General features: G+C 35.2%; 1 protein-coding gene across 4 annotated transcripts in view; it reads right to left on the reverse strand.

Annotated features, from left to right (window-relative positions):
* Positions 1 to 19,898, reverse strand: part of vti1a (vesicle transport through interaction with t-SNAREs 1A) — a 263,162-nt gene that overhangs the window by 66,258 nt on the left and 177,006 nt on the right. For 2 of the 4 annotated variants that reach the window (XM_017358471.4, XM_009306788.5), the window contains one exon: positions 18,222 to 18,294. In XM_017358471.4, coding sequence (XP_017213960.1) covers positions 18,229 to 18,294 — 66 coding nt within the window. In that variant the 3' untranslated portion in view covers positions 18,222 to 18,228. The remainder of the gene's footprint in view (positions 1 to 18,221; positions 18,295 to 19,898) is intronic. The other 2 variants (XM_005156335.4, NM_001313750.1) reach the window with 1 other exon arrangement.

Below are 19,898 nucleotides of genomic sequence, written 5' to 3' on the forward strand. Positions count from 1 at the left end.
TATTCAGTTAACATGAATACGACAATCATATTTAATAGTTCCTCCAAAAGCCCACCCTCAAGAGGCTCTAATTGGTCAGCTACTGCAACAATGTGCTGTGATTCATGGATCGGCTCCACGTCACCAGCATCACGTCCAGTCACTAGCACGCGCTGTGCCTCTGCTGTGTAAATACTGTCAGTTAGTGTAGTCATGTCAGTGTGAGCCTGAATTAGACATAAAATGAAGAGGACACAGCTGAACCTCATGCCTGCTCTCTAAAATAAAATCTAACAAGTGTTTTTCCTATATATTCGGGTTATAAACATGTGTATTATATGAAACATTTACATATCTTTTGCGAATTTGTTATTTGAGATGTAGAAAGCACGGAAAGCGGCCGCATAAAAAGGTACTGCAATGCTGCTAAAGATTGTGCGTGTTTACACTGGTTAGCTAAATTGTTAACGGTGCCAATCAGCATTTCCTCTTGTTTACATCCTTGTTTACGTCCTTGCTACTACATACCGTTAACGTTAGAAACTATGCGTGTCATAGATACATTTTTTTTTTACAGATAACAACACTTGCATGTTGTGGCTCACAATCCACAGCTTCTATTATGGTTGGAACTATTCCTTCTTTGAGGTGTTTTTAGTTTTCTTAACTGTGAGAGATTCTGGAAGCTATCCATTGTCAAATAGTAGCTATATCTTTTTTTAATTCTCTGGAATATAATTAAAATTGAATTGTAAGCACTTCTCTCTATGTTTCATGTCCTTCGAAAGCCCACATACAGAAACAGCATGAGCTCTGTGGAAAAGCAGCGTTTGGATGGCATTTTAGCTTTCTCTGCTATAACATTACAGCACCATTGGCCACGCCCCTTCGCTGTGCGGGGTGTATGTGGGTAACCGGAATCTTTTGTGATCTCACTAACCCGGAAGTATTTTTTTGTAGTCGCCAAAATTTGTTCACTGTAGGCTTACATCTTACATTCAGAGATGTTGTTTATGTTCACACAGCTACATTACACATCAACTAAAGTTTAAAATATGATATCTTAGTAGACCATCCCTTTAAAGCTATTTGATACTTAATAACTTACAAGTATATAAATCAGTTTTGTAAGCCTAATTTGATGTGGACAACCAAATGCAGAAAATATTCTTATTTCTTTACCAAAATGCTTCCCTTGATTTAATTTTAGTATAAAAAATGTTGAGTATGATTGGCTACAAGGATGGTGATTCTGAGTGAAGCAAAATAAGACATATATTTTGTCATAATATTTGTCATAATTTATAGTTAATACTTTAAAAAGTAAATATATTAGTGCCAAACTTAGTTTGAACTCTTTGACTGCGGTTAGTAGAATAGAGCCTATTAGGCATTTGAATGTCTTTTAAATAAAATCAAAGTTAAAAAAAAAAGTTACAGTTAGGAGTAAAAAAAGAAACAGCATGTCTTTACCTCATTAATTTACATCTCAGTGGATGCTCATATTCACCCCCAAATACTAAATAGCTCTCCTGTGAATTTACCTCAGTAAAGCTAAACAAACATACAGACATACTGTTGCAGTTTCACTAGATCAGACAGGAAATCTGCTCGCTCTCACTGTGCATTAGAGCAGAAAACACAACAGAGGGCAAAAACTTGTTGGCCACGACGAACGCCTTCCTGGCTGTCAATCAGAAAGTTGGAGAGGAAGTTTTTATTGAAGGAAGGCAGGTGAATGTCTGTCTCCTTCCCCGCAGGACAATCACAGCGACAGCCGCCCGACACCAGATCAAACGCCACGCTGCCCTTGGAATGACACTGCAGCCACTTCAAGGGGGGACGTAGTCACTGATCTCAGAGCAGCGCAGCCAAACACCCTGACGAGAGACGCCTTTACCACAGAGGAGGAGAAGATCGGCACTCCAATGTCATACATGGTGACCCCGGCAAGTTTAATAATTGGAAAAGTGGAAAAGATCGACTGACGTAAAAGTGTACAAGACAGGAGCTTTTTCAAGGGTAAAATATCAATTGCTCTGAAGCATTCGGTGACCACAGTGTCATAAAAGAATATCAGAACCATTACGGTTGTATTACTACATGCAATTTTCATTTTGATTTTTTAACTTGCTTTATTACAATAAACATGCTATGTTATGTTTATATGTTTCGTTGTATGTTATGTGTTTTGTTATGTTTAATGCTATGTTACAGCGCATCCGGTAAGTATTCATAGCACTTCATTTTCTCCACATTTTTTATGTTACAGCATAAAAAGTTTTATGGTAATGTGAAAAACAGATTTCCTGAAATTGTTGCAAATTTAATTAAAATTAAAAACTTGAAAAATCACGTTCATCAATATTTACAGCCTTTGCTGTGAAGCTCTAAACTGAGCTCAGGTACATTCTGTTTCCACTGATCATTCTTGAGATGTTTCAGCAGCTTAACTGGAGTTCACATGTGGTAAATTCAGTTGGACATTATTTGAAAATTAATACACCTGTCTATATAAGGTCCCAGGGTTGACAGTGCATGTCAAACCACAAACCAAGCATGACGACAAAGGAATAGTCTGTAGACCTCAGGAAAAGGATTGTCTTGAGGCACAAGGCTGGGGAAGGTAACAGAAACATTTCTGCTGCTCAGTAAGTTCCAATGAGCACAGTGGCCTCCATCATCCGTAAGTTGAAGATGTTTGGAACCACCAGGACTCTTCCTAGAGCTGTCCAGCCATCTAAGCTGAGTGATCGGGGGAGAAGGGCCTTAGTCAGGGAGGTGATCAATAACCCTATGGTCACTCTGTCTGTGTTCCAGCCTTCTTCTGTGGAGAGAGGAGAACCTTACAGAAGGACAACCATCTGTGCAGCAATCCACCAATCAGGCTTGTATGGTAGAGTGGCCAGACGGAAGCCACTCCCTGTCTGGAATTTGCCAAAAGGTATCTGAAGGACTCTCAGACCATAAGAAACAAAATTTTCTGGTCTGATGAGACTAAATTTGAACTCTTTGAAATGAATGCCAGTTGTTACGTTTGGAAAAAACCAGGCACAGCTCATCACCAGGCTAATACCGTCCAGTAAAGCATGGTGGTGGCAGCATCATGCTGTGGGGATGTTTTTCAGCAGCAGGAACTGGAAGACTAGTCAGAATAGAGAGAAAGATGAATGCAGCAATGTACAGAGACATCCTGAAAGAAAACCTGCTTCAGAGTGCTCTTGACCTCAGACTGGGGCGATGGTTCATCTTCATCTGAAGTGCTATGAATTCTTTCTGAAATCACTGTATGTTATGCGTTATGTTCTGTGTTGTTATGTTATGTTATATGTTGTGGAAAATTGCATTAAGTCTAATCTAATGATTGTTTTATCTGCTTAAACATTTTAGGTAGATATTTACCTACAGTTTTTTTTTTTTTCTAATTTTTAAAACTGCTATACGCACATGAAGACTTAAATATATCAGTCAATTAAAAAGGTTAACTTTTCAAAAGGTATGCATGTATGTATTAAGAGTTCAAATGTAAAAACCACTAGCCATCTGAAGTTTTCTTGTAAAATTCGCATTTGTTTCTTAGCCTCTTAAGTTTATTTGCTTTTTTTTTTTTTACTTTAGACTCAATGAAAATAACATTTTAATCACCATAAAAGTAAAAAATCTGAACTTAAACTGAATGCTCATTTTAAAACAAGTTTTCTCATGGCATTTAGAAGCTTTTCCATTTGAGCTATTCATACCGTAATATGTGTTTTTTGTATCTGTGCGTGTACAGGTTTATGTGGTTTACATAAAAAAAAATCATTACCTTATAAGCAGATAAATAAGTTCAAATTACCTGATTACACATGTAAAAAAAAAAAAAAAATTAAATTTTTTTTTACCTTATGGAAATGTGATCATATATACATTTATTATATGCATGTGTCTATTATGTATGTATAATAATAACAGCAATTATCTTTATAAAATATTCAACAACACACAAACAAACATGCATATATATATATATATATATATATATATATATATATATATATATATATATATATATATATATATATATATATACATATATATATATATATATATATACATATATATATATATATATATAAATGCGTATATTGTGGGTGAGAGGTTCTTACACAGGAAAAGATTGAGAAACGCTGTCCTTCGCTATCATTTCCTACTAGAAAAGTGAGGCTAAACAGATGCTGCTAGTATAATGGAGAAGACGTTTCGATGTACATTTTTCTCTCTTTCAGGCAGATGCTCACCTAATGTAAAAACTCATCACTTAACATGTCAGTCCTGAGTTTGTTTGCAGCCCAAACATGTGTGCGCTTTCCAAAGCAGGCAATCAGCACACACTAATAGGAGTGGGAGAGACACACAGTTTAAGTGTCACTGTTACCCATAATGCTCTCAGCAGTGGGTAATGAGGCTGAGGTGTGTGTGTCTGTGTGTGTGCCACAGGGGTTTATCCAGAGGCCTGTCAACTTCCCGGCAGCCTGATACACAAACACATTCACACACACTTTTCATTTAGATGCACAGGAAACTTTACAGCTTTACACAATGGCGCTATACACACTAATACACAAACACACACATACACACACACTATGAGGCCATCAGTACTCATTATCGAATACAAAAGTATAACAAACAGCACGCAGAGAGACTTCATTCCTATGAAAACTGTTAAAATGACATAAATCTGATGCATGAAATGGACAGATTAATAAGAACAATTAGATAAGGTTGATTAATTCTCCAATGTTTTGGGATTTCAATAAAAATATTTTAACTGCTGTAGTAGTGTGGCTAAATAAACAAGAAAAACGTGTTGTTTAAAGAGTAATACCTAATTATATACAAATGTGTGTGTGCACTGTGAAAAATTATATAATAAAAAAATCATGAGTTACACGGTGGCTCAGTGGTTAGCATTGTTGCCTCACAGCAAGAAGGTTGTTGGTTCGAGTCCCAGTTTGGCGCGGCTTTCCTCCAAGTGCTTCGGCTTCCCCCACAGTCCAAAGACATGTGCTATAGGGGAATTGGATTATCTAAAATTTGTGTAAATGTAAGAGTGTATGGGTGTTTCCCAGTACTGGGTTGGGGTTAGAAAGACATCTGCTGTGTAAAACATATGCTGGATAACTTGGCGGTTCATTCCGCTGTGGCGATCCCTAATAAATAAGCGACTAAGCTGAAGGAAAATGAATGAATGGATGAATGAATGAATGAATGAAAAAAAATTACTACAATTTGTTTTTAAGTTACTCTAACTAATTTTAATAAGTTAATCAGGTTTCAACATCATTTTTAAAGTTCAAATTAAGTTATGCAAAGTTTGACTTAATATTTTTAGCCAATTTGAATAATATAAGTTGATATGACAAGAAAAGTTAGTTTGATTCAACTAAAACTGTGTGTGTGTGTGTGTGTGTGTGTGTGTGTGTGTGTGTGTGTGTGTGTGTGTGTGTGTGTGTGTGTGTGAGTGTGTGTGTAGCTATGGGGATAAAATAAAAAACTGCATTATAATTCTGTGTATGGATTTGAGTAAATATACTAAACATATTTATTCACACCATTTTTTTCAAGAGGTAAAAAATGCAGTTTAAATAGCTGTTTATATTCAGAAAGATAAATGATCACACTCAAAAAATAGTGCTGTTTGTTCAAAGTACTTATTTAAAATCTAAATTATTTAAAATGAAACAACATAATTTGGGATTTTGGGACAACTTAATTGCTTTATATTCAATCCACTTAAATTTGTAAAAACTAATAAGTTAAATTAAATCCTTCATGTTGACCGAACAGCATTTTTAACAGCGCATAATAAAAAAATAAATGTTTTCTTTGCTATTCCAATAAAATATTGACTTCCTAACCCCTCTTAAGTTAAAACATTGAGTTGTCTAAATAAGAATATGAATGTCAGAAAGGATAGTACTCTTTATTTATTTATTTACTTACTTACATATTTTTCATTTATTTATTTTAAATCTAGAACAAGTGTGGTATACAGAACAATACTAAAATAAACTATTATTCATGCACTTAACTATTTTATCATTTAAAGTATTATCTAAATCAGGGGCCCCCAAACATTTCAGCCTGCAACCCCCAAAATAACAACTTTACCCATGCACATAACTATTTTATCATTTAAAGTATTATCTAATTCAGGGGTTTCCAAATATTTCAGGCCACAGCCCCCAAAATAAAAATACAAGTGACTCGTGACCCCCAATGTCCTCTGAGGTGGTTATAAATATATAAACCTTTCACACAACGACACACACAATAGGCCCAAGTCTACTCATCGTTTAAACATGAACGCCGTAAGGGTTTCGGAAATTTTAACCTGGTGCCATAAAATCTGATGCCTTTGCTTTGTTTTTAATATAACATAATCATCCCCCACACTCCCCCCAAAAAAAAAAAAAAAAAAAGGCTAAATTCATTATTTTGTAATTCAATTTAACTAACCTTTATAGCGCTTTTACAATGTAGATTGTGTCAAGCAGCTTCACATGGAAGATTATAGTTAATTGAAACAGTGTCCGTTCAGTTTGGCTCAGTTTAGTGTGGATTAATATTACATATCTGAGTGTCCAAACACTAAGGAGCAAATCGATGTAAATATTACCTTTTTCCTTCTTATATGTCATTGATAAAAATATGGTAATTTTAAAAGTTTATTAAAATGAATTAGATTTTTGAAATTGACCAAGCGACCCCCCTCTCCCTCCCCAATGTCTCGTGACCCCCACTTTGGGAACCACAGATCTAATTAACCTGCACCTAATGAACTGACAATTTTCAATAGCCCTTTTCCCCCGTAGCTATATACACACACACACACAATTTCTCACAGTGCCATTTGACCACCTAAGATTATGTTAGCTCCAGACACCTGAACTGAAATGTTGTGACACACAAGATGCTCAGAGTATCTGCTGTCTAAAATAAACCTGACACACAACATTCCTGAAGGGTACAAAACACTCCAGCGTCTAAAAGGCCTGAGCGAGAGCTGTGACCAGGAGAGAAACGAGATACTCAGTTTAAGCTGTAAATCTTGGAGACGAGCGTCAGCACACTCCATCACACACTCATCAGTGCCACTTCACTTTAATTCAGTTGTCGCTGCAACTGCTGAGTGGATCGAACAAGCAAATTATACAATGAGAAAGTGGTTTGGCTAACTTTTTTCCATATGCAAAAGACAACAGGGTCACTGAGGTCAAGAGGTGCAGTTGGTTCAGATCAGAGTTTTGTGCAGATTTGTTGAGTTCATCCACTCCAGACTCAGTAAATCATTTCTTTACGGACATCAATTTGCGCACAGGGACATGGTCATGTGGAGCAGAAATGGGATCTCCTGAAACTGCTGCCAAAAAGAACAGAATTAATTTGAATGCCGTTGCATGCTGCTGTGCTACCATATTTGCTGGAAGTTTGAGGCCTAGCAAACAGCAACACATTGTAAAAAAAATCCAGTAAATCACCAACTAACTGGTACTCGGACAGGTAGCATTCTTGTGGCATCAACCAAACCAGAGTTTTCCAGTGGTGGTGTGAGTCACACAAGTGCAACTGACGGCAAATGTAGAGCATAGAGTACACCACAGCTGCTCGGAAAGGAAATCAGGGAAATGCTGGGAAAGTAGAGCCTACAGGGAGGAGCCTGCTGTGATCTGCTCTGGAGACTTTCACTGATGGAAATGCCTTCCAATTCTCAATTTTGGTTCATTCAAGATCTCAGGCCACTAAAAAAGCTCAATAAGAAAGAAAAATAGCTGATCACGGAATTAAAAAAACAGCTCAACAGACGCAACATTGAGTGATGATTTGGAATCGAACCTGCCACTTTTGGGTTACAAGTCTGACTATGGTAACTTGCTATAGTAGTGTTCACAACAACACATAACATTTTCCCACTGGCCCAAAATCAAATTCTTCCATATTATATAGTTTATACTGTATGTCCGAATTCACTTGAATATATATATATATATATATATATATATATATATATATATATATATATATATATATATATATATATATATATATATGTTTGCAGTTTGCTCAAACTATTTATTTAAAATCAGTTGAAACAATTTTAGCAATAACTTAATTGTTTTTGTTAAATACATTTAAATCTATAAAACTTAATTTATTTATGTTGTCCCAACACATATTGATTGTGTGAAGCCCAGTATTTTATAGTGTTCATAGTATTCTAAAAACAGTAGGCAAGAAGCACCCTGGTGGCCTTCTACTTCCAGTGAGATTTAGAAGTGCACATCCAACCAACACTTTCCAAGAGAATTTAAGAATGGGAGTGAAGAAATGGACATTGATAAGTCATGTGATGATGACAAAACGTCTGAATTCAATTCATACTACACAGATTCATACTACTGTTTATAGAACAGGGGTGCTTAACCATGTTTCTGGGGATCTACCTTCTTGTGGAGCAGAGATGGCCAAACTAGGGCCCGTGGGCCAAAGTTGGCCCATGGCAACCTCTGATTTGGCCCTCCATCCCATCTTAGATTGGTTTAGAGACTGTAATTTCAAACTTAATGTAACTTTTTATTTGTTTATTGTAAGTCTTATTTGTTTCTGCCTTCTTTTAAGTCCAGGAGTTTTGTTTTAAAGGTGAAACAAAGAAGTTGTTTAAAATCTACATACGGCTGACAGAGGATAATGCAGAGACTTTGGTTAATAAATCAAGGCAATGGCAGATTCTGCTTCACTAGCGTATTCAGCATTGAACTCGACTGTGTTACAAATGTGATTATGTTTTTATTGGAATAAGTTATAATTAAAAAAGTTATACTGCATTAGTTAATATAATTCAAAGTAATGTTTTCTATCTTTTATTAATACATTGAAATAAATAATATAAATTAGGAAATTACCTATGGTAACTTCATTGTAAAATAATTTGGTATGTGTATCTTCAACCGACGGCTCTCAATGATATTTGGTTTTTGGCCCTTCATATGAAATAGTTTGGGCATCCCAGCTGTAGAGTTTAGCTCAAACACAACTAAAACAACTTAAGTAGCACTTGAAAATTAAAGACAAATGTGTTTGATCAAAGTTGCAGCTAAACAGGGTTGAGCCCCCGATATAGAATGTGTAATGTTATAACATTTGTGGAGTAAATTTAAATGCGATGACAGAAGAAGCTTTGGATTATTTGATGTTAAACAGATTCAATATCACAATACAAATATGCAACATTGAGATATTTGACAGAAATCTGGATGTGACTGGGAACTGAACCCTTCAACCTTTGGGCATCAAGTCTACCTATCTAACCATAAGGGGACTTATGATGTAGATTTTATCGGATATTTTAGGACTTTTAGTAGATTACAGTGTGCAATCTAAAACATTCTATGACCAAACAAATGCTAATTGAGCAAGTCTGTGGGGGAAAAAAATCTGTGAAAACTAATCTGATCAACATACAACTCAATGATAAAACCCCCAACCTGTTGTCATTGGTTTGCCTCCATTGAAGCAGTGTAAATTAGCTCTTATCACAAAGGTTAGTATAAAGAGTCAAACAGTCTTCACCTGTACAGCCGGTAAATTTCAACAGAGGGAAATTACGTTTCCCCTTTTCAACAATCTTTGTTCTTCCTTCAGCCTATATCAGCCGTTCATTAAAATCCTGACAGCAGACCTTGATGTCAAAGAATTTCCTACTCGCGCAAACTATACGGCGAAGTGCGTGTAGGAGTTTGTTTTGCGAGGACGGGAGTGAGTGTGTGGGAGAAAGCGAGCCGTGCCCCCGTCACTTCTCCACCCTGCTCCCTCGGCTCCAGCATCTTAACGAGGCTTTTCCCCTCGCTTTGCAGAACGAAGGAGAAGCCAAATAAATAAAAGAATAAAAGGCAGAGCGAGAAGAGGGAAAACACATACTGAACTATAATTTGTTATATCTTTCAGCTCCAATTAAAAATAATATCAAATCTTTTTGTTCGACTTCATAACAAGACTTCAAGAGGGCCCCCAAGACTCTTTCTATTTGCATCCCTCAACAGCCCACTGGTGCTCCTGAATCGCATTAATTATATGACCTACATAGCACGTCGTTAATATTCCAAGCTGGGAGAGGAACTGGGAGCCAATACGGTGGAAGTCTAAATTTGGAGATCTTCAGGACATCAGAGCTCCCGCTTTTCTGGGGTTCGCGCTTTGATCTCCTCCCTCTTGACATTGTTTGCAAATGTCTGTTTAATGGGACTGGCAAACACCAGAATACAGCCACATTCGGGGAGTTTTTTTTCCCTCTCCCTCCTGCTCTTTCTCGTCTGCTATCATGCCGCGTTGATGACGACTCTCGGAACGACAAAACAAAGGGAGACGGAGAGCAAAATCAAGGAAGAGAGAGAGGTGACAGTGTGGCTCACCTCTCACAATACCACGTCTACTGATCTAATCGCTGCTGGGATCAGAGCGCTTAGTGACAGAGAAGTGTTACAGCTGTTTGGGATGTACAAAGTCGGAGCTACTCTGCTTCACGCGTAATGTGTTATGAATATGAATATTTCATATAGTGTCGGGGGGTGCTCTGCAGTTGTTTGCACATTAACGCACAATACCCGAGATAAGCGAGTGCGTTCACACCAAGAGACGCCGAGGACCTGATGTCTTAATCAGTGTCCAGCTGTACTGTGGGCTTCTTCAGAAGATCCAGGCCTGGCTCCTCTAAGCTGGGCCATGAATATGGAGCTGTTCTGCGGTGCGGGGCTTGGTTATGTTTTCTGTCTGATATGTCTGCCCCATTCCCATTTCAAAGGGAGGTCCACCCAGGGGTTTGACTTTTTGATCTGCCTGGCGACTGACTCGACCACCTGCATGCGGTATCAGGCCCCTGGTCTCGGTGGAAGGGCGAGCAGGAGCTCTGCGCTGGGCACTGATCCCAACACTACCCCTTCTCTCTCACTCTCCGTCCACATCAGCAGGAGGCCTTTAAACCATATTCCAGCTCTGAAGCCATAAGGATGCCATCGCGGCCATTTTACCGTTCAAATATGTTGTCATATTAAATCTACACAAAAAATAGTGATTATAAAAGCAAGCAATGACTCTTTTTACAAATGATCATTTACACATCTTTATTTTATTTCGAACCTGATATGAAAGATGAAAGACGTTACAAAATAATCTTGTGCAATGTACATATGGTGCAATAAAGCAATGTACTCACTTCTTTGATCTTTTGAAATAGTGAACAATATTTAATTATGATTTCACTAGATCTGTCTATCTGTCTATCTATCTGTCTGTCTGTCTGTTTGTCTGTCTGTCTGTCCGTCTGTCCGTCTGTCCGTCCGCCCGTCCGTCCGTCCGTCTCTATCAAATCAGTCAGTCAGTTTGTCTGTCTGTCCATCTGTCCGTCTGTCTACTCAAACATGTATTCATTTGTACATGTCTATCTACTTTTTCATCCATCCATCCATCCATCTATCCATCCATCCAACCATCTAAAGGTAAAATTACACACGTTCATGGTGTACATGTTTTTTTGTTTTGTTTTTTCAAACCTGGTGAAATTAGAACTTCAAACAAAATATGTAAATGTTGATTTACATTTTATAAGGTGTAATCGGGTCTCAATCAGATCCCACTGCAGATTCATAAAAAAGGTGAAAATGCTATTTGGTTGAAAAAAAATCTGACTTTTTGCCAGTTTTAACTGGACAAAAAAAGCATAGTACAATCAAAATGTAACATTACATCATCTACTGACTCTCATGCCGTTCTAAACCTGTGTGATTTTCTTTCTTCTGCAGATCACAAAAGGGGGTATTCGGAAAAAAAAAAAAAAAAAACACTGCTGTTCAAACATCTAGATACTTTTCAATATATCAGAAGAAAGTCAAACAGGTCAGGAACAAAATAAAGATTCGTGCATGAAGACAAAATGTTCTTTTTTTTCTGGGTGAATTATTGACTTAATGCAGAAACTGTTAGAATTAGAAATAAACTGCTTTCATTTTCCAGACATATACAGACTGTAGCCTTACAAAATAAACCTACAGAACTTCCTCCAACAGTAAGTTTGCATGTCTAAGAACTTCTCGTGCAAGGTCACATTGCTTACTTTCCTTCAGCCCTCCTTTCCAGGCTTCTTTGAAGGCTCGATTGGGTCCAGCAACTTGTGTATTAAACAATCCGTCATCAAGGCAAATGTTTTAATTGCCATGATTATTCTTTAATAATATTATGATTTCTTTAAGCAGGCATTGGCCATTAAAAGTTAATGAGATGAGTATGACCATGACAATATAATTAAAACCCTCAGGAGTTTCTGAAGCTGCCCATTAATAATTTAGAGCCAACTGAAGCACAAGACGGCCCGGTTTTAGTAAGTCTGCTCAGGGAAAGAGAGAGAGAGAGAGAGACTGCAAAGTGTAAAACTGCTTTGCCCGTCACAATGTGAATACACTTTGATTAAAGGCTGAATTACCAGACTATCAGAGATGTGTCACTGTTAAATCCCCCTGTTAAAAACCTTTTGGGATACGCATCTCTTATTTGATAGCAGCGCATTATAAACAGATTAGTTTGAACTCTGGAAAAGCCGGGGATGAAAACAGGAGTCATGTTGAAAATGCACGTGGCGTCCTCGGAGCGGAAGTATCAGAGAGTACACATATTTGGAGTCGTCCTCACCCACACAGTGCTCTCCACTCTGGGTAAACATCTGGTGCGGCGCGGGTCTCTCTGGCTCCATCTTACAACAATATTTATCGCAGCGGGCTAATGCTCTGTCCTCAACGCACTGCTGAGAGCCTGTGAACCTCACCATGACAAACACAACCTGGAGTAAGTGAGTGTGTGTACAAAGGCCAACGCAGATAATCAGGTTACGTAGCGCCACGGGAGCCAAGTTCACCTCGCTTTCATTTAAATTAGCCTCACATCTACACCCAGCGCAAGCAAAAGAATTAAATCACACTGTAGAGCCATTTGAGGAAAATACAAGGTCAAAAGGCCTTTGACCCTGAATGATGACAGTTATTTTATTTTATTTTTTATTTTTTGAAGAAGAAGAAGAACAAAATGAGGGCTGCTTGTAATAAATATGTTGCCTTTGGGAAAGATCACATCCCTGTTCCTCAATGTCTGATCAAAAATGTATTATGGGTAATGAATTCAGGGTTTAGCATGATTCTAAATCAGTTAATGGTATGCAAATATAGTAGGTTTCATTGTTAGTTTACTAACTGCTGTTAAATAAAAAACATATCTATATTTAAAAAATCTAAATAAACAATTTAAGATTTGAATATGATCTAGAATGAATACATAATCATTTTCTATATTTTTTTTTCAATAAGGACCCAAATAGTACATCTTATTTGTTATCTATTTAAAACAAATCTATCGGGAAAAAAAAAAAAAAACGAAACAATATGCAATAAAAAATAAAACAAAACAAAATAAAAAACAAAACAAAATAAAATAAAATACAAAAAAATTAATAAAAAGTAAAATAAAATAAAACATAAAATAAAATAAAATTACAAAAACAAAATGAAATTAAATACAATAACAAGCATTTTATAATAAGATTTACATTTATTAAACTTACATTTAAGTTAATAAATTTAAGTTTAATAAATTATCATTTGTTAAAAAACATTTTATAATTAAGAAAATATTGATAAAGCTTTTTTAAATATAAACTAATGACAATTCTAATGCATTGCTAAAAAAACATTTAAGACAAGTTAAAGCATATTTAACTATTATTAACATTCACATTATTAACATTCACAACAATTAATACATTTTAAAAATTGTTGAACTAAATTGCCAATCTAAAATGCATAAATATAAATATACATCCATAAATACAGTAAATTAAGCAAATCGTTTTAATTTAAATATCATAACTAATGAAAGCTAGTAGGAACTATTTAAAAAAAATTCTATAAAAGTATTATATATACCAGTATATTATAGTATATAATAGGTAACCGGATATTGTAGAAATCTGACCTTAAAAACTCACTCCCTTTTATTTAAACTTTGCATTAACTACACAATTCTCAAGTGTCCTAAATGATTTCATGGTTAACTACAATCATAACTGAACACTGCAGATCCTGTGATGTGACTATTGTAGATGTGCACATTGTGATATCGATGCAAAAATTATATATCCCTTTCAACTACTCCACCAAGAAAAACATTTTTGGATTGCATTTCTTAACTCCTAAGGTCACAAGTTAACACACTCGATGCTTTTTTTTTTTTTTTTTAAACACATCCAATAATTTCTAAAATATCAACCTTTACCAAATAGTATATATGTCGGTTTGATAATTAATTCCGGTAAAAGTATACCGGAATTAATACACACTGTATACTACTAAAAATCTGAAAATATGAATTTTAAATATTCAAAATAAAACATTTTTGAATACTAAATCATCTTTATTTTTTGAAGTATGCCATAAAATATTTCAGATTTTCATTTAACATGCATTCTTGTTTTTACAATAAAACCAAAATCAAGTGTATTAGAGCAAGAGGATAATGTTTTTTTTTATTTTTTTGTAAACCGATAATTCTGGTTGTGTCATTCTTTAAATGACTTCAACAGTCATTTTTTTAAAACAGTAAAAACATGGTCAACCGTTTGGCAGAGCAACAGTCAAAGGGATATTGTGCAGCCCTTGTATATAACATAAATATTAGGTTAGTTGCTAAAATTTAAATGAATACAAATAGCAGTGATAGTAATATCTAATAAATTAATAACAAATGTAAAAACTCAAATCAAACACAAAATTAAATGAAAGCAAGCAAAACTCATAAAGATAAAAACACATAAAAAAACTTTGATCTTTGCTACTTTTTCTGTCACAAAATGTCTTTGTGATGCAATGCAGATTTAATTCGAGGGAACGCTTTATTTGTTCTTTTTCAAAGTGAAAAAGAGGTTCGAAAGAGATACAGAGAATAAGAGAGAGAGAGTAAACTAGAAAAGAGAAAGTCTTTACAGGGCCGAGACGAAAAAACAGGGGGTGCGGTGGGCCTTCATGCAGAAAGGCTGAAGAGAGACGGGACGTGTGGAAAAAAGCTCATAAATCCTGATTTGAGTCTGCCTCGCTGCAGCACTGCATTGCTTAAATGCTACGTCTGATTTAGTCTTCCCATTAGGTGACAGCTGAACTTTAACATTAATATGATAATATTGAAATAAGTGCGTGTTATTTACTTAGCGGCGGGGCGGGATGGAATAAGAGAGGGAGAGACGGAGGAGAAGAGGATGATGAATGATTTCTGGACAGCTTCTGTGACACCGGGGGCGTCCGCGGACCCTCTAATGAGACTTGACAAAATGGAGACATATGCAGAAATATTGGTTACAGTCTTGCTCTCCTCCTTCCCCTCTCGTCCTGATTGTCTACGACCACTGAAGCATCTATTTCAATTGGCACTTCCTTCCCGGCCCGGGGTTTTAAATTTAGCTGGTGTCATTTACATATTACTCTTAATCAAAAAAAAAAAAAAAAAAGGAGAGGAAAAAAAAAGGAAAGAAACAAAACCTTGTCGTCACGGTTCAGGAAAGGGTGCAAAGGCACTTTATAAAACAGAGATGTGACAGACGTTAAACTGAATAGTGAAGGAGAGAGAGAGAGAGAGAGAGAGAGAGTGAAAAAGAGAGATATGAGGCTGGTGGAGAAAACAACAGTAAGTGGAAAAGAGAAAGAGAGAGAGAGATTGTGCATTGCTTTAGCTATCTCACATCTACCACACAGGGGAAAAAGCCAATATCTCATCAGCCTGCTGATATGAATGATGAGTTGTGCTGTTTAAAGCCGATACTACATAGAGACAGAATGGTGGGAGGATCGCTAGATCTGCTTTAGGGCAGACGAGTGCTGAAATAAACCCAAATGCATGATGACTGGGCCCAGATGGAATCTGTGTCTGCAGGAGCCCGAGTGATTCATTAAATTGAACTGTTAGATGTAGGTGAAATTATTGTAAATTGCAAGCACACACACACACACACACACACACACACACACACACACACACACACACACACACACACACACACACACACACACACACACACACACACACACACACACACACACACTAGAATGTGTTCTACAGTTTTGATAATTCACCAGTTCTAGAAATATAACTTGATAAAGTTATAATTATAAAAAAAAAAAATTTTTAAAAATGTTTAATTATTTTGTTCAGCAAGAGACACCAATTAATTAGTAATGCTACTATATATATATATATATATATATATATATATATATATATATATATATATATATATATATATATATATATATATATATATATATATATATATATAAAGTATAAAAAGTAAAGACAACTAACCTATATTCAATACAGACATCTGTTTTCCATGACTTTTCTAAAACTTTGTGGGCTTTTCTGATTTTCCAAGACTTTTCCAGGCCTGAAAGATGCCATGTCAAAATTCCATGACTCTTTCAGGTTTTCCATGACCGTATGAACCCAGTATTATTCATTAAATAAATAAATAATGCTATTTGAGCACTGAATCAGAATGATTTCAAGCATAGAAATTGATGAAATTTTAAAATGGAATAATATCAAAAACATTTAATCAAAACTGTACTTATATTACACAATATTATCATTTTACTGTATTCATTTACAAATAAATAAATGCAGCCTTTATAAGATACAAAAAATAACAGATTATTAATTTTTATTTATTTTTATTTATAATTATTAATAATAATAATAATAATAATAATAATAATAATTATTATTATTATTATTATATATATATATATATATATATAAATAAATAAATAAATAAATAAATGTTTTAATAATATAAAAAACGTGTTGAGCACAGTATCATTATTATTATTATTATTATTATTATTATTATTATTATAACCTTTGTTTTACCAGGAAAGACACATTGCGATTAAAAGTCTATTTTACAAGAGCGCCCTGGCCAAGATTAGGCAGTATACATGTCACATGGGTCTAACAGACAACAAACAAATAACAATTAACAGTTAACATGAAGCACACTGACAAACTCCTCAAAACATCTACAAACCTGTGTTTCAACTTCTAAATCTTTTATAGTCTTTTAAAAAGCATGTAGTGAAATCAATTCTTTGAACTGCAACTGTGTTTGCAGATTATTCCATGCAAAGGGTGCTGCATACTTATTTCCCTGTCTCAGTCCACACTTTAGGAAAAGACAGTAAATAAATATCCTGTGACTGAAGACCATAGGTAAGAACAGTTTTTTTTTTTAAATCTAATTCAGTAGATATGATGGGAGTAAACCCAGTGTAGATTTGTAAACAAGGATATGCCAATGCTTGAGCCTACGAATGGACAAAGCAGACCAACCTACGCTAGTATACAGCAAACAATGATGAATTAGGGATTTAAAATTAGTTATAAATCTCAGTGCACCAGGGTAAACAGTATCCAATGCATTCAGACTTTGAGACGAAGCATGCATATAGATAACATCACCGTAGTCCAATATCGACATAAATGTTGCATCAACCAGCTTCTTTTTAGCATCAAAAGAAAGGCAGTTTAATTTTATCACCAATTGCTGAATCAGAGAGCTAAAAGAAAGTGTATAATCAATTAAAACTTTGAGATATATTTGTACTGGGACTCATATGCAGAGCTCACAGATCATTTGGATTTGCATGATATTTTCAGTGGTTTGCAAATATCAAAATTGGCAAAAAAATAAAAAATTAATAAATAAAATACAAATTAAGCATTTTATGACATTACACTCAAAATAGCAAACAACTAATTAATAGAGAGCATCATCAGGCCTGGAAATCCTACATCACAGATATTTTCCAATAAATTCAGAAATCAGCACATTTTCCTCTTTCAAATGAAACAAAATATGAATAGATAAAAACTGAAAACACTTAAAGTTTAAATGTAAGTAATTGGGATGTTTGGGGAAACTTTATTTTACTGAATTACTAAATACAACACCATTTAGATCCATGCTATGCCACCGCAGTGCATAAAATTAAATGTGTATGTTAAGTGTATTATAATATTTGTACTACATTTGTGTATTATGTGTGTTCATGCAGTGGTTGGTGCAGGGCCGCTGTCAAACACATCCATAAAGAGGTATCAGAAACGGTCCCTACCTTCCTCTTACCTTCTCAGCATGCCGGTCAGGATCCGAGAGCTCTTGCCCAGGTTAGCGTCCGTCTCTCTCAGCTGTGGACAAGAGGAGAAAGAAAAAGACAAGAGAACGTACACGTTACACAGGCCATGTGAAATCTGTGCTATAAAAATGGGCCTTGAATGTGAATAGAATTTAGATTTAGAGCTAAAAAATGAACTACCATTCACTCAGTGCATTTACAGTAGGGCATTTCAAAGCTGTAATACAGATTAATGAATCACATTTGCATGAGAATAACATTTCAGCCTCAAATATACAACCAAATTTAAATGGACTGATTTTTTTGTAATTAATTGTGAAATGTTAAAGTAAAATTTGCTTCTATGCCTTTTTTTTGTACAGACTCATTTAATAAAACATATATTGATAAGGAACACATATATTTAAAATAGTTTTCTGACACAAACCACAAATGCCTGCAATTTACAACTAGTTTAAAGCAAATCAAACATTGATGAATTTCTCACAAGCAAAGACACAGTAAATGTGAGAAATATTGTTATATTGTAAAATATTGTCACGACAACTCGATTAGAAGGTTTCCAAAAAACAAATCAACAACATTAACCATTGATTTACAAGTAACACTAACTGTAAATACGATAAAATGGCAGAAATGTAGGATATTCTTGTCAAACATTTTAATATTATTATTGTAGTCATTTATTAAAGTAACAATCAACTGTTATTACTATTAGTAGCGAGTAGCTTTGTAATTCTGTGTGCATTTGTATTCTTAACAGTGTTGTTTTAGTATTGCATTTATATTAATAAAAGTTTGAATTTGGCCTGATCTCACGGGTAAAAGTAACTATTTTATTTTTTGTCATTTTAGTGGCTAATTCCTACGAATTCATTAGTCGATATTACAACATTTTAAAAAGGACGCGTGTCAAACTCCATCGCTAAACCCAATCTTCATTGAGGGATGACATGATGGTGCTTGAGAGGTACTGCAAAAAGGGATAGGCAAAAAATCTCAAAGACAGGTGTGCCAAGCTTGTGGCATCAAATTCAGATTTTTCAAGTTTTTTATTTTTCATAAATTTGCAACATTTTCGAAAAATCTTTTTTCACATTGTCATTATGGGGTATTGAGTGTAGAATTTAGAGGAAATAAAAGAATTTAATCTATTTTGGAAAAAGGCTGTAACATTAAAAAAATGCCCTGCAGGTTTCATGATACATAAACATTCTTAGTTTTCATCTCAACGAGGGGAAAGTAGCGCTTATATTTCCAGTTTGCAAAGGCTACCTTGGAACTTGTTGGATTTGCCATCATTCTGACTCTGGTCATTGATGTGTGTGAATGACTTTGTGTGTGCTTGTGTGTGAACACCAGCACTACTCTGCCTCTGATTGGCAAACAATGAAAATGGACTATCTAAGCCAATCATCATGTTCTTAGTTACACCACATTTACAAACACACCAATCATCATCACTGGTTGGTTATGTGTCCTGTCACAGACCAAACCCACACACACACTCCAGAGAATGAGATGACCTGAGAGATGCTGCTTTTATATATATATAAAAAATAAAAAAAAACTTTCAGTGTTGTCAATTATAGTATCATGGATTTTATTGTCAGTAACGACAACATCGGTTTAACAGGGGAAACAGTAATTCATTTG

Source organism: Danio rerio, chromosome 12 (genome assembly GCF_049306965.1).
Source record: "Danio rerio strain Tuebingen ecotype United States chromosome 12, GRCz12tu, whole genome shotgun sequence".
Classification (NCBI taxonomy): domain Eukaryota; kingdom Metazoa; phylum Chordata; class Actinopteri; order Cypriniformes; family Danionidae; genus Danio; species Danio rerio.